Raw genomic sequence first — 16,403 nt, forward strand, 5'->3', positions numbered from 1 at the left:
ATTCTCTTAACAGCCATACTCTTTACAAATAATTAAATTTACCCTGCTAATAACCCCTCAGCACTTGGGATTAGGTACCAGATATAGCCAGATGAGTCTTTTCAATTTACTTTCTTCAAGTCCTTCTACTAACCAAGAGAAGCCCCCCCTTCCCAATTCACTTTTTTTGCCTGCATTACATTCAGGGAGTCTTTCCTGAACTGTGTGTGCAGTCCTGTGTCAGGCTCACCTCCAGTGCTGCTCTGCTTGCCTTGCCACATCCAGTATCATGAATTACACATTTAAGCCTCTTTAAAAGTAGGGATTACTAAATCCAGATTTCTTAAAAGAACAAACCAAGCCTTCCATAAGCTTCAATAGTGTCTAGTCATACAAGGGAAACATGATGCCATAATCTAACCCCAGCTCTCACAGTTCTATTCACTTTAACCCTCAACAAAACCCGTCCTTGAAGACACCCTGTTCAGAGCTAAAGTCTTCCTATTCCACCATTTTAAAACAGCTACTTAAATATCTTTAACTGATCAATACCAAAGAGCTGTTTCATTGGTTACAGGCAAGCAACAGACATCAAAAAAGCCACTGAAAACTGCCACTAAAATCCACATGCACACCAAGCACATGCAAGCCCACCAGCCAAAGGAAAATCTGCACCAGGCTTTCAGTGCCACCACGACCCATGGCACGGATGGAGCCTCGTGGCCCTGCAGCTCACAGGGGCTGGTACCCATCACCCTCACAAGCAGCACCAGGGAGATGCCCCAGGCAAGAAACCACAGGGTTTTTGGGGTTTTTTTGTCAAATGAGTTTTAATTTGCATCAAGTTCCTAATTTAATTCACAAAGCAGTCACAATACTTTCCCCACAAGGAAAGCTGTGGAGAAGGGGAGCTTAAGGCCGAAATGAAACTGGGGCCTTAATTACAAAAGCAGGATTTCATCTGAGAATAGTAAAACCTTCAATAAAAGAAGTATCACCTCTGCATTTTTAACTAGAGTTGATGAATTCACTAAATTTCTCCTTCTCCTCAAAAAGAAGAAACTTAAGAGACAAGATGGTGAAAATGCAGACCTTGAAATCACTTAGCTTACAATTTTTACTACCCAAAAAAGCCTCTCATTATGCAAACCATGTAATCTGCATATTGTGCAATTTACAGGCACATCATTATTGCAAAATGGAAACACCTTTTACAACCTCATCCCACCAAGAGGCAACAAACAGACAGCGAGAATCAGGTGTAGGGCAAAAAAACCCCAAAGCTAAGTAACTGAGCTGTGCCCTCAAATGACAGGAATCTTTTTCATTCTACTCACTACATATTCTTCATATTATTTGTCTAATCTGGAGTTATCTCTGAATCTGTATACTGAGAGCACTTGGGTTGTTTTTGAAAAGTGACACTAGGAGATAGAAAAAAAAAGTTTATAAGCTGATGTCAGAATGTTCTAAAAAATCTAATCTCTATAGAAACCTTCCCAGAAAGTAGCTGATACAGCTTTCCCAGCCAGGACTTAAAGGGATTACCAGGAAGCATCCACCTGTTGTCATTACACTGACGAGAGGTGTTTTCTACCCATGTTGATACACAGAAAACAGTTTCTTACTGGACAGGAACCAGGTGGCACCTGTCCACTCTGCATGGGGCCCACACAGCCTCACAGCACAACGTGGACTGCACAGCTCCCTGGAGCAGTGATAGCAGAGCAAGATCTGCACATGATGCTACTGCCCAGATAAAGTTATAAATTATGACAAAAAATAATGCTTTATCCCATGCTGGGTTAACTGAGCAGTGTGGAGCACTTCATGTCTGAATATTTCAGGTCTTTACTTGTTCCAGAATCTCTATTATTCAGTTGTTGGATCTTTTGCTTTTATTATATCTCCTTTCATACTTCACTGCTTCAAAACATTGCTAATTTATTCTCTTGTATCACAAAAATCCTTATGTACTTTTCTGACTTACTTCAAAGCACTGTTTTCTATCAGTTGGTCTCACAGTGCTTATTTTCTCCGTCTTTTCTTCTTGCACCTGCTCATCAAAATGTTTTTTTCTTTCCCCTCCTCGCTCCCAGTTCCCAAGCATACAGGCTTCTACTATTTGGCAGAAATGCATTAAAAGGCGTCTACAGAGAGATGGAGCTAAGCATTTCTGCTTGCTCAATTAAATCAGAATAATTCATAAATTAAGTGACTAGTTTGGATCTACTCTCCCAGGTAATACAGTCCCTCATACTGAGTTATGCATCAAGAAAAGGAAGTGCATCTGTCTTCCTTCGAGTTTCCTTCAGCTCTGGTTACTGTTAGAAACTTGTAGTCATGAGGAAGAAGATCTAAAGAGCTTATTGAGGTTTAGTAGATTCAAATTTAGTGTGGGAAGTATCTGTTGCTCCCTCTGTGCAAACAAAACACAGAAAAACTATGCTTACATTCTCTCTAAAGGCAAAGCTTCTCCCCAAGCAGCACAACAAGCTGCCTGAAAATCCTGTAAGGAAAAGCCATAGTAAAAGAAGGATGTGGATACAGACTAATATAAATCTCTGTATTATTTTTTCTGCCTGCTCTGTATGTGCTCAACCTCACCATCAATGTAGCATTTTAAGATTTGCCTTCATTATGCAAATCCCTTTCAATCTTGTCTATAGAATGCCACATTTCTGCCTGGATGGACAGATCTCAAAGCTCATAATCTGGTTCACTGGCCAAACTTCCAGGAGTCAGATAGACAAAGGGAAAAACCCTCAAAATTTACTATTCAGATAATTATTTAGGGTGAAAGATTGGATATTTCCAGATTTGTGGTTCTATCTTTGGATTCTTTGAATTGTTATCAACCAAGCACTTTGAAGAATATCTTTAGCATTCTGAATCCAGAAAAGATTTCCATATTTCTGGCCTGTAACTTGTCTGTCAAGTGATACCGCTTACACACACCCTTTAATTGGTTGGTAGTTATATTACCTTTAAAAGTGAAAATGTGACTTAAAAAACTGCAGACCTGTACTCATTTCTTGAGGTACATCAGAGGACGAGTGCAGTGAACATCAATTACAAATGCACTTCAAACCTATCTCTTTTTTTCATATTCCTGCTCTTTCACCCTCAGAGATCCTTTGAACATAGGCTGATTTACCCAGCACAGAATTGTGTCGAACACTGCATTTTACTGTACGCAAAAATGTCAAAGACTATTAAGGATAGATTCAGCCAGTTAATTCCTTTTTTTTTTTTCTTTACTTTTGACATTAAGAAGGACACAAGTCTAGGTCTCCAGAAGTTGAAAGAACAGAGCTAAGCTCTCAGCCAAAATGTGTCACATACTGGCACTTAAATAAAACCAGATGACTCAACAGAAGACAGTGTTTCATGGTTCAAGATATCTCACTTCTTGGCTAATGTAACTTTCAATTGTTTCTTTTTAATCTGACTTCATATGTATATATGCATATTCTTTTTGAAAACTGTTTTAATAATTTATGAACTTTGTTTTTTTTCCAAGAAACTGGTTTCAATATAGTATTGGGTCTTTGTACGTTTGAAATCAATTCCAGACAGAACCACCACAGCCAATTTTTTCTTCACTGTTCAGTCTTCAAAGCATAACTTGTATCTGCTAAGTTTGAAAAAGTCTTGACTTTGTTTTACTCTCAGTATAATAAACCATTGTGCAAGAGTTGAGAATTTCAAGCTCTAACCATCAGCACTTACAATATACTTGCTCAAAAGCTTTCCACACACATAATACAAGCTTCTGATTAAAAGGAAGTCTTATAATTACTATTTTGTAACCTGAAATTACACTGACACATTTCTCTAATGATTTAAAAACACAAATTGTTTGCTATGCATGCTTCCATTATATTTTAAACACTTAATGCCTTGGACATTTCATCACATATACTTTTTATTTTTGAACAGCACATAATTTTCTCATGTTTTGAGACAAAGCTTGAGTAATTTATTAATGACAACCTTTTTCTCTTCTCTGTAATGTTTTCTAATGTAAAATTTTAGGAGTTTCATATCAGGTTTGTTTACTGAAAGGTGTTTTTTCCTGCTTGCTCTCAATTCCTCAGTTAGCAGATTCATGTTACAATGGCACATTTACAGTGTCATGTTAGGAAAAAGGTAAACACAACCTAGACCATGGTTTGAATCTGATAAAACACTGCAGCTTCAGTAACATCAACATTATTACAAAACTAATGGTAAAGGACCACAGCTCTTCTATGTTACATTTTCGGGGCAAATACTCCAGAGCCTTCCCTGAGGGCATCTGGTGCCATAAGGCACTTCCCCCCCTCAGTGGTGGAGCAGCCTGTCTTTGTGAGAACACAGCCTCTCACAGTGCTCCTTCAGTGCTAGAAACTACTGAGCTTTCTCATTGACTGCCACTGGCTGCTACCCTTCAGTGGATTTGTTCAAAGGAATGAATCAGCAGCAGAGGTTCTGGTGGATTCTCCAAAATCCAGTTGCTAATCATGTCTGAGCAATAACAGGACAGATCATGCTAATGTTTATTATTAAAAGACCTATCCAAAAATAAAATTTGTCTTACCAAAAGGAGGAGATTCTCTCCCATCTTCCAATCCTGAATCTCGCTCTCTGTCTCTCTTTCTGTGTTTATGCCCGCGGTGCCGATGGCGTCGGTGACTCTTTCTTCCACCCAATGGCACGTGAACCCCAATGAACAACGTTCGATGGCCTACAGGTAAAAAAGGTACCTTTCAGAAAGGAGCTATGGCAACAGAACAACAATATTAACAACCTTAATAGCACAAATGGTGTAATTATTATTATAATTTTGAATTTATATCATATTTATTATTCTAATGTTAATAGTCATAACAGTATTGATAATGATGATTAAGCATCACAGATACACAACCCCTTAATACAGGAAGAAATCCCAGTACTGCAGTCTTTACAATGCAGTGCCAGATTTATGGTTTTTTCTTCAAATTTGCATCTTTGTATGTGAATTTTCATTAAAGCCAGACAGGTGTTCTGTTAAATGTCTTCCAAAACACTAACATGAAGAGACACATGGATCTCTTTGGATTGAACATTTGGTGAAGTTGCTGTTTGCTTTGTGTGTATAAGAACTTTACCAAACTCATTCCTATTTATGAGCCAAACCCTGACAAAATTCTTGTGGGAAATTCACTGAATAGAAAACGAAGGGGGGAAAAAAAGATTGAAAAAAACAATAAAACACTATGTAAGCAAGAGAACAAATTCCCTATACAACTTTACGTGCTCACATCCTAAATACATTGCTGGTAGCTTAGGATGCTTTCATTTCTTCTGTTTTATTTTTTTAAATACATAAGAAGGTACATATTGCATGCCTGCTGCCTTCAAGACTGAGGAATTTTATGTTGCTAATCAAGCCCAAAATATTTAGCTCTCTTAGCTATGTGGGCTAACAGGATCAGAGCACAGTAAAGCATTTAGAAGGGGGAGAGCACAGCAGAGCTGTGAAGAAAGAACCACTAACCAGAACAAATGGGAAAGGAATCATGACTCACTACAGGAAGGTCTCCTATGTTTACTCAGCAGAAAGACATAGTCCAGATTACTCATCTCAAATAACATTATTTTCTCCTTGAAATGAACATAACACAGCTCATGGATAATTGCTGCTTTGCTGTAATCATTCAGCAGTGTCAATCATCTGAAAAAGGTCAAGAACATTAAGCTAAGGTAGCACAAGGTGTGTAATCCCATGGAGACTCCAGAGGAGGCAGAAAACCCAGCAAGGCAGCATGTGTCACAAAACATCAAAGAAATTCATGGCTGACAGGAATTCTCTGCAGAGACAGAGCTAAAAAAGCTGGAGAAAAGACTCTGGACACCACACTAGTTACTTCCTTAACTGTGATCAGTGTAGAGGAGACTACGAAGCAGAGGCATCAATTTTTGAGAGACTAGTCTTGTAGAGTTAGGAGATTTTCCTAAAACAATGCCCATGAGTTGAAAAATATTTTTTTATTAAATAACTCTTTCTTCTTGCTTATTACATTTAACCCAAGATATGGTTTAAAGAGAACTGCTGCCTTTTGTGTATTTCAAATGCATTGCAGTCAGAAGTGCATTACACAAGGAAAAATGCATTAAATAAAAAGAACTCATTAAAAAGATACTGAAGGACATGGGTAATATAGTACTTTATATTTCCTTGTTCCCCTCCTTCGATAGAAGAAAAAGCAAAACAACATTTTGAAAGGAATGGATTTACCCATCCTAAGAATTTAGTAATTTCCAGAGGTGCAAATGGATTGCTTTTTTAATTTAGTAATTTAGTACATTTCTGCTGCTTTGTGACAGAAGTGGGCATGCTTATCCTAATTTTCTCCCACATGAATGATCAGATTGTACCTGCATCAGGAAATGTTGATTGAGACTCACATTTCAATTAATTTCCAGGGCTGAGACCAGGACTTGAGTCCAGACTGTACTTTATTCAGTACACTGGGAAACAGTGCCAGAACATTCGTGTGTGTGTGTGTGTGTGCCTGAATGCCACAGCAATTTTCCTTATACAGACACAATCAGTTCACATTGAAAAGAAACAGGAATGTGGAAACTGAAATAGATAACCAGGAAAAAGCAAAGTGGATTTTACTCTTTCCATGTGAATCTACCGAGACCAGCAGAGTCCCACCTAGGCATAATTTCAATAAACCCACGGAGAAATGTAGGTGCTTATAACAAGGTTCAGACAAATAAGAGGAAAAGAAACTGACAGGGGAAAAGCAATAGTTCTCTACAGAAAAATCATAGAGCAAAATACAAAAAATCTGAGAAGTAGCTCTGGTTTATTAAAAGATCACAACTGTGGAGCAAAAAGAAGACCATCTGGGAACAAAAGAGTAATGAATTCTAAATTGCTGACAAAGTGACAATGAATGATAGAAGCAGCAAAAAAAGAAAGAGGAAATACAAAAGAAATCCAATTACTCTTTGTTTTATTTCAAGTAACCTTTCCATGGTAGGTATTATGAACTAGAGCCCAGAATGTACGTAATGTACGTTTTTCTGTACAAATTGTCCAAGGCATTATTAAACAAGAGTTTACAGCGAGCTCTCTAAATTTGAAAAGATCAGAAGGTCAAACATGGACAGAGCAGGGCAGACCTCAGCAAAAACTGACTAAAATTTCTAAAAAGAAAGAGCATCTATAATTGAGTGAAGTCAGGAACAACCAGGATAGCCACTATCCAGGATATCCTTATAAATAGTAACTGATTGCATATGGGCATTTCTTTCATTTATCTTTAAGAATATTTTTGTGTGTTTTAGTATTTACTTCATCAGGATGCCAACTAAAAATGCCTGACTATTGCTCAAATATTGCTCAAATATTGTAAAATAATTCTGCTCTGCCATACATTTTCACAGCACCTAGCTCAATTAGATCATAATTTCTCATCCTTTTGGAAAGACTACAAAGACACTAAAGTATGGGAAATAGTAACAACTGTAAGTCATAGCAGGCTACAAACCACTGACATCAGGTACAACCTAATGACCATTCTCACACAGAATTGACACATGGTTTAAGAGGTGAATGTAACAGCTTGCTCTCCCTACCAAATGGGTGTGTTTTCTGTGTTAAAATTGTTTGTGGAAGAATGGGAGGTACTGGGGCAAAAAAATCTGTACTCTTAGCATTCCATTAAATAGATCTTAATTCCACTAAATTACAGGAAACATTTACAAATCCTTTCTCTCCATCTCCATTTTCCCTTGAAATGTCACATCACTCAAATAATTGTAATGGGATTTCCAGAAGTACATAAGTTAAGTCATCAAGCACCATCAATTATAATGGGTTATGTGTTTTCAGAGCTTTAGAAATCCCACTACATTTCTTTTTCCTTCCACTTACTTAATGCATAAGATAGGTAGCTAGGATAAGCTTCTGGTTTTAAAGACCCAGAATTCCAGGTTCTGAAAACCATTTCTAGATGTTACTTCTGTCATTTTCAAGGGATATGCAGAAAATGCTTGCTATTCTGAGCCTGGTTTTTTAGATGATTAATTTTCTATTGGGTTCTTAAAATAAATTTAAATGTAAGGAATAATTTCTCCTTTGAAAAACAGCAACCCCAAATGCCACTTCTACTTAGATTTTATTCTGATAAATGTCTCTGCAAGACATATCCATATTAATAATGTATATTTCATATCCCTCTTTTCTAGGGCAATGAAATCATACCTCCACAAACTGAAGACATTTAGAGCACAATACATTTTTTCTTCAAAAATTTAGGGGAGATCCTGATTTTTACACATGGCTATATGCACTTTCATCTGCCTCAAAAATAATTATAATTAACAGGATCCCTTTTAAATATTTTATATCATTTGGATTTAATGTAATCCTGTAAAAAATTAAAAGAATGCTTTATAACATGGATTATTATTTCTTCAGTCCTTAGAATACTTTAACCCAAGGAGTGTTTTAATGCTTTGATGGTAAACCACAAGCTCTTATGCTATAAATGCATACATTTGAACTACCTTTATATTCTGGGTTTTGTTTGATGCCCTAAGAGGCCTCCTAGAAACAGAGACTAGACAGGAGTAAGGGAATAAAAGAGATTTATTTGAAAGGCCTTCAAAGGTACTCCCTGGGGAGCCAGAGGCTATTGCAAGATGGACCCCAAGATGGACCCCAGGTCACGAGTTCTTCACACTTTTATAGGTTTGGTTCATTTGCATAGCAGGGTTAATTCTCCAATTAAAGCTTCAGTTTAATGATGTAATTCCCCTCAGCTTACCCCCTCTTAGAGGCTCTTTGGTTCATACTTTTGGGCCTAGGACAGTCTAGATGTCCTTGAAGAGCAGGCCTGGAGAGGCTTTGTTATGTCTAACCAGCACAAGAGAGCAGAAATTAACAGGCTACAAGAAACTTCAGAGCCACACACTGAGCAGTACAGAATCTGAAAAATATAGAAGTTAAAACCTAAGGCATCATGTTCCCAAGCTATGTGCAATTTCATTCAAAATACAGACTTTTTTTAATAAACAATCTTTATACAATTTACCAGTGAATGTGTAGCATTGTATAAAGGTCACTGCAGAGCAGATTGATTGAGTGCATTGCATTTCTTTAATAAGCTTTCACATTGTAAATAACCTTTGTGTATTGCTGTATTTTCTCAGAGGGTCTGTTTTTAAAAATTATTTGCTCCTGAATGCTAATACTGAAAATACTAATGCATGTGGTCATGTTTCACTTTCCTGGCAGCCCATCTGGAATAAATCAACATTTTAGTCCAGAGTGTGTTTTTGCAAGAACAGAATCATAGTCTTTCTACAATAAAACACTACTGATGCTACTGTAAGGTTAATAGAAAAGGCTCAGAAGACCAGATGAATCCTATGGCTCACTGACACCTAAGCCAATTCTGCCTTTTAAAATTGTAACATAAACACAGCACAAACTATGGAGAGGAGCAAACCTCTCTCAGGTCTCCATGTTACACCAGGAATGTGGAACTCAACATGGCTGGTAGTGACCAGCCAACATGGTGGCTATTGTACAAAAAAATGACTGTCCTGGATCTGAACATCCATGAGCACCAGATGCTCAGGGTACATGTGCCTGTGCTGCCTTCCACCTGGGATTATCAGAATCTGCCTGAGGCACCTGCTGACACCAAGGCTTTCAGATCCCTGCTCACAGGTATGGAGGGAAGGGGCAGATAAGGGAACAGATGGGTCTTGAAACACCTCCAGAAAGAGCAAAGGCAGGCTTCTGTGACCTACTGAGGAAGCACACTTCAAAGGCAAGATGCCTTGAGAGAGGATACTTTGCCAGTGGTTCAAGCCAAGTCTCAGATGACTGCTGACCTCAGCAGGACCAGAGGGGTTTCTCCGTCCTCTGGAAAACACTCAGTGCCTTGAAGCCTCTTTTATGCATTGACAGCTAGAGTTGAACCAAATGCAATTTTTCATTCTCTCAAAAATGGACAGTGAGGTAGAGACAGAATACATCAGTCCACGTAGGGTTAAAAAATTTGCCTTTTTCCTTATAGGAAAAAAAGTGATTATGGTGAATTGTGTAGGAGTAGAGAGTACATGACTCATGATTCGTTACTGTAGTGCAGCAGGGAGGCAGAGGTGAAGAAAAAGCAGAAAGGACAAAAGCAATCCTTCCTAAATTAACCATTTACATTGCTGTTTGTGGTTATGGTTTGTCCAAAATGCATTTTTCACCTTTTTGCCATGCTATAATTTGTAGGAACTGACAAGAAAACCTTCAAAAATTGTTTTAGATTATACATGTAATTTATATTCTAGGGTAGATTACAACATAAATTATAGAGAAAAAAATTAAAACAATATCCCTGGCCCAAGATAACATTAAGGACACGTTGAATATGGAGGATAAGAGCATCTCACTGAAGTCATTAAAGTTAAGGACCTTTTAAAGAACCTCAATCACTCACTGCCATCCCAAAAAAATCTTGTCTTTTAAAAAAATATTTTTCCAGGTTGTGGGTGGGCTAAAAATTCTTTTTAACCAGCGCTTATGTTCCAAATTTCCTACATTCCTCCAGAGGAGTCCAGAGGTGTTGTATGTATGGCTCAATCACGAGATCAGGACCTTGCCTGCCAGACAAAAGAAAAAAAGCCAGCAGACACAGAATGTAAAAGGACCTGGCTCAGATACACAACCTCTTTCCACTGATGGAGAGAGAAGCTGTGGTTATTGGAGGGAAGAATTTGGCCTATATTTCTAAACTAGCAACGAGCCAAAAAAAAAAAAAAAAGCAACCTCAGTACTAGTACAACTGTGTGTTAAAAAAGGAATGTTTCTGTCTTCTGATGCTGCAATTTAGCAGCTTTCACCAATAATGGCAAATTGGTTTGTGTCAGTTGCATCTGGGATTTCACAAAGTGAAATATTTGAAAATATTACTCCCTACAAATACTGAAAAGGTTTCCTGTCTGTGAAGCTCAGAGCAAATTCAAACCAAATTCACAACCAAACTTTATGATCAGCTAAGGACTGTGGTGTTCAACCAACACTGTGGCTCTTGTTTGCTTCCATTATTTCATTATTCATCATTTCAAAGAGATTTTGTGAACATAACCTTCAAAGTTATTCATGAATCTTCAAGGTGAACCACCCTCCCACAAACACAGAAACTCCTGAGAAGGGACAAGAGAACCCATCCAAAGGGATCAAACCAGGTGACTGCCAAGACAAAAGGAAAAAAGTGAGATCTCAAGGAATATTGAATTACATAGGAAAAAGAAAACAAAAACCAGATGAGAGGCAGTACAGAAACATGTGACTTAGAAATCACAAATGGAACAAGCTCCAGTATGTAATAGCTGGTAGGCAACAAAATGAAAGAGCAACCTTTCAGGTAGAGACTAAACCAAATCATTCCCTGACTCTGCTTCCACAGCTTTTATTGTGCCCATCTAAGTGCAGCAAACATCGCTGCAAGGAGCACGAGTGAGGTCAAAGTGAACATCAGGGTGAGCAGGGTACCCAAGGGAAGCACAGGCAAGGCAGTTTGGAGCAGGGGATCTGTACTGACATGGTAACAAATTATTTGCAGTAGGCTGTAGCATCCTGGAAGCCAAAGGGAAGGGAAATCTTGATTGATGTTCCTGTCTGACCAAGCAGAGCTGGTATCTGACTTGCTTCTACATTGAGACATAGGTGAATCAAGGCCATGTTAACATACTTTATATTCTCTCACTCCTATGAGCTGCTAGGTCCTATTAATTTTCAGGTAAAAAATGTCAGTGGCAGAGGGGTGTACTGTGATGTTATTTCTACCAGAAGGTCCAGTCTCTGAGAATAAAAGGCTACTTAGAAAACTATAGCCACTCAAACTTCTACTACATAATAATATATGGAGATTAGCATTTAATCACAATGAGGTTTTTAATATATTAACCCTAACAGTATGTAATCAAAATTTCATGAAAATTATTTTTAAATTATTGTCACAAACTAGAACAAATCTAAAAAGAAAAAAAAATAACAGAAGTAACTATTTTTAAAAGAGAATAATTAAATACTCTGGAATCTCACCTTTTCTGTTCAGCAGGACATCTACTATAAAAATTAATCTTCATGCAGGTTTTTAATTACAAAATATCTCTACAAAATTTAAAATTAATTTTTGGTTTATTAAGTTTAAAGCCTCAGCTTCTGCATCATTCTGTGTTGTGCTAGTGACATTTACATTGTAATTAAGCTTGAAGGTTTTTTGTGACTTTCAGTAAGCAATCCAAGTAATCTGAATTTTGTCAAAAGTGTCAGAATGCATATTCTGATATACAGTGATGCATATACTGGATACAGTGTTTTATGTGTCCTCAGAGATGTGAAACATGGCAAACTTGATTTCCCATGAGGCAAATTTTCCCACGCCACTTAGGCAGCTTAAATGAATGAAACATAAAAACCTTAAGCAAAATCTTGACTTCTCTGAATCAAGGATAATTTTCCAATTTTCTCCAACAGAGACAGAATTCATCCCTGATTCATGCTTGGACCTTCACCTAACAATCTAATCTCCAGCCATCTTCCGGTTGAAGCTGCTTCTCAAACCAGGCCACAGTAATACACACAGCAGTTCTGAAATACTCTCACAAAAATCCTCAATCTGCAGCTGGCCACCTCCAGCAAGGATGGCCATGGAACAGTCACTTTTCCTCTCAGCTAATATTATGGTGGGCATAAGGAAAAGACATTGGTCAGACTGTATTTAATGTCAATCCCTTTGCATATCTACACAGTCCAAAAGTCTCAGCATGTGACCTGAGAGAATCTAACATCTCCAGCACAGTGCAATCCAAGTATTTTTGACCGCAGAGATAAAAAGTAGGTATATCCATTTGATCAGAAAACTGTTCTTCCTGAGCATACATTGAAGCAATGGCAGCCAGCCAGAGACAAGTGCATGGAATAAGCAGAGAGTAACGCTGATGTGCACATCTGTCCATGAAAATTTGCCTAGCTGCTCTCAGAACAGGTACATGTACAACCTGTCCTTTGACAATTAAGTACTTGAGCATCCAGAATCAGTGCCCAATTCTCGTTTAGGAATTCCACCACTGATAAAAATGAGAGCATGTTTATTTCAGTAGGATTTTAGTCTGTACACACATTGAAAGATAACATGCGAAACAGATGATTGTAACCATAGAAGATAATCTTTTTTTGCTTTTAGAAATGCTTTCTCTGTCCCTACATTAATGCAACAGTCAGACAAATGACTTATTCAATATTACTGACTGATCCTGACCTTACAACTCACAAAAAATTATTTACATGGAAAAATAATTCATGCTGAAAATCTGAATGCCAAAGCTCTGCAAACAATTCACCTCTAAAGCACTACAAAACTTAAGTAAAAAGACACAATTTGAAGTACTTACTGCAAGTATCATTACTGGCACTAATATGAGCATTACATCCCATAAGTACTGCAGTTCCTGTCTTAAGTTCCTAAATTTTTACTATACTGCTCAGGGAAAGAAAACACTGATCTAGAGAGACTGAGCCAAAAATCTATTCTTGTGTCTGTTCTTTGAGGCAGGATTAATCACCATATCTTCATGCTTTCAACAAGAAATGTACTTGCAATATACTTGCACAAGGACTGCCTAAAATATGCAAATCCAAATATTTGCTAGGCCAAGAAATTTCAGATGGAAATTTTAGTACACATTTAAATCAGTATTTCTGAAGTTCAAATGTTGATAGTGTAAAATTTAAAAAAAAAAAAAAGGACAAAATACTTACAACTATAAGATTTAATAAGAAGAAATTTAATACTGATTTTCAGATTTAAACCTGTAGTTTTCCATACGAATTGCAATTTTTGAAATGTTGCTGTCATGGTGCCATTGAAACCTAAATGCTGGCAAAGCTAGTCTTCCCCAGAATATTCAGTAACTAGCTATTTACGTTTTTAAAACATAAACCCAATTAAATGTCTGTCAAAAGGCTAATTACATAATACATATGAATAGTCTGATTATATTCTTTTTCTAAGATATGCAATTAGCACCTGATTATTTAATTTCATATTTCATAGTTGTTATGTCATTAGGAAAAAGGTACATTTTTCAGCAGAACCCAACACAATGTTCAGTGAATAAGACAGACATTTGTGAGTCACATTCACTGTTTCCAGGGGGAGAAGTGCCTAGATGTACTGCAAAACAAATGGACATGCTGTTAAACTGCAATTGGATATTAAAATCTGCAATCTTTTCAGAACTTACTATTTCACTTGGTATTTTTGAATGTAGTGATTATATACTTAAAGACAAACTGATCTGAACTTAAGAGTGAGCATGAAATTTATCTGAGAAAGCTAATTGCATTATGAAGGATTGATTCTATACTGAAAAACTGTTTTCTTAGAACATTATGAAACATTGGGATTTTATTTTTAATAAAAGCAGATTCATTTGCTAACTGCAGCATTTTTCAGTATTCTAAATTTAATTCAATTTAAAATGATGGGAAGATTGTGGGAGTGTCACTGCCATGTTCCAATTTCTATTGATAACATCCTAGGAGCAGATCTTTGAAATAATATTTTCACTGATATTTCACAGGAGCAACTCTACACATATAGGATGGTGGGGAAAAAAAGTAATTAAATACAGTTCTTAAATTATGTTCCATGTAGTCACATGTGGAACATCACAGTAATTCTGACAAACGTAATGCTTGAGTCTGCTCATGTGGCTGATCTTAAAGATGTCATTCCCCAGAAAGCTGTCCATTTTTGAAATGCCACCTTACCATCATCAATAAAATGACTCAGAAAAAGCATATTTTTGTGGGTAGACTTACCCTGCAAAAACTCTTTGAGTCAGTACCACAGAGAAAGGGAAACAGGGAGCTCCCACTCTTCCATTAGGTGTTCCTCTAAGGACACCAGATACAATGGTTTCTCTTTGGTCAAGGATGCGATCAAGGGACTGAAGACCACAGAAGATTAAATGTGAGATTCAAAATAGGAGGTTTTTTGCCTAAGTCCAACACTGTCATTGCCAGCCTGACCCACTGGTACTCTTATTCCTGGAGACACCAAAACTCTAAATGCCACTCTGGAAACATCTTCCCTGAGGTATATCCTTGCACACACTCAGACTTCCCCAGACTGAGTGGAGAGCCACCGACCTCATACATGCTACACTGCACAACAGTTAACATCCTTCTGTGAGAGACAACCTCATACAGACACAGCCAGGCCCCTTTCAAATGCAGCTACATCGGCTTTTTGAGGGAGGCACTGCCGAAGGAAGCAATAACAGGGAGTTGCTGTGTAACATGTTGGTATTTCCATGAAATCATCAATATGGCCAATATGTAGCAGAGAACACAGAGATCATACAGCCAGAGAAAAAAAGAAAAAAATTATGAAGTAATCAATGGTAGGCGTTCAGAAAGCCCAAGTTCCTGCACAGATGGAGATATTGCTCTTTAGAACTGAAGGAGGGAACTTTTCAGATGTAGCATGTTGATCTTAATATTTCTTTTGGGCTAGTTCATGTGGATCTGTGTGACAAAGACAGGAACCTCCATGTCCCACTACAAGAAGCTAACAAAATCAGTCAGTTCCAATATCAGGAAAGGGATATCATATGTGCAACAGAAACTCATTTTCATGATAACTATGACTTGGGGGCTCACACAACTCAATACAAGAGTTTAAGTACAGTAGTAACCAAAGTTTGAGATACACTAAAGAAATAGAAATGCAACTGACTCATTAGACCAGTATTATGAAACAGTTCTCACAATTTCTCACTTCTTCTACATGGTCATTTTAGGTGGTTTCCACAGTAGATATCATCAAGCATGTATCCAATCTGTGACACTCCAGAATATTTTTGTTCAGCTGAAGATGTGGCTAAGCAACTACATGAGGATTGTAATGCAAATGTAGAACCCTTGATAAGTACTAAATCAACAGTCCTGTTTGCATCTGCATATTTGAAAGTTTAAAAGACTTATCTAAAGTCACACATCCATATTTACACAACTTGACTATAGATCACCGAAAACTAGCAAACTCCTTCCACCGTCACCTGTTTCTGGACACTGTTGTGAGAAGACAGTAATATTTCTCTTTTTAAAATAAATTATGAGATTCTACTCTCTTGTCTCTTTGCATCCCTGCTCAAATCAATGACTTTACACATTAGAATTTTATTTCAGTACTTTCAGAAGAATGTGACAACATAAAGCACAGAGTAATCATCCCTCACCTTCTAGATCTTCCTTTTCAAAATGTGTCTTGAGAATGGAGCGAGTTCCACCTCTATCCACAACAGCCTCTTCATCATTTCTCTACAAAAGAGAAAAAAGGACAGCTAAGCTACTTTCATTTGGA

At 37.4% G+C, this 16,403-nt stretch overlaps 1 protein-coding gene across 10 annotated transcripts in view; it reads right to left on the reverse strand.

Moving 5' to 3' along the window:
* Positions 1 to 16,403, reverse strand: part of SLC4A10 (solute carrier family 4 member 10) — a 154,676-nt gene that overhangs the window by 79,472 nt on the left and 58,801 nt on the right. For all 10 annotated transcript variants that reach the window (XR_007204986.1, XR_007204985.1, XR_007204987.1 and 7 more), the window contains exons 2-3: positions 16,279 to 16,360; positions 4,562 to 4,708 (exon numbers count right to left, since the gene is read on the reverse strand). Coding sequence is in view for 7 of the 10 variants with exons in the window: in XM_048310260.1 (XP_048166217.1) it covers positions 4,562 to 4,708; positions 16,279 to 16,360 (229 nt within the window). In the remaining 3 variants the exon portion in view is untranslated. The remainder of the gene's footprint in view (positions 1 to 4,561; positions 4,709 to 16,278; positions 16,361 to 16,403) is intronic.

This window comes from Corvus hawaiiensis, chromosome 7, assembly GCF_020740725.1.
Source record: "Corvus hawaiiensis isolate bCorHaw1 chromosome 7, bCorHaw1.pri.cur, whole genome shotgun sequence".
NCBI lineage: Eukaryota > Metazoa > Chordata > Aves > Passeriformes > Corvidae > Corvus > Corvus hawaiiensis.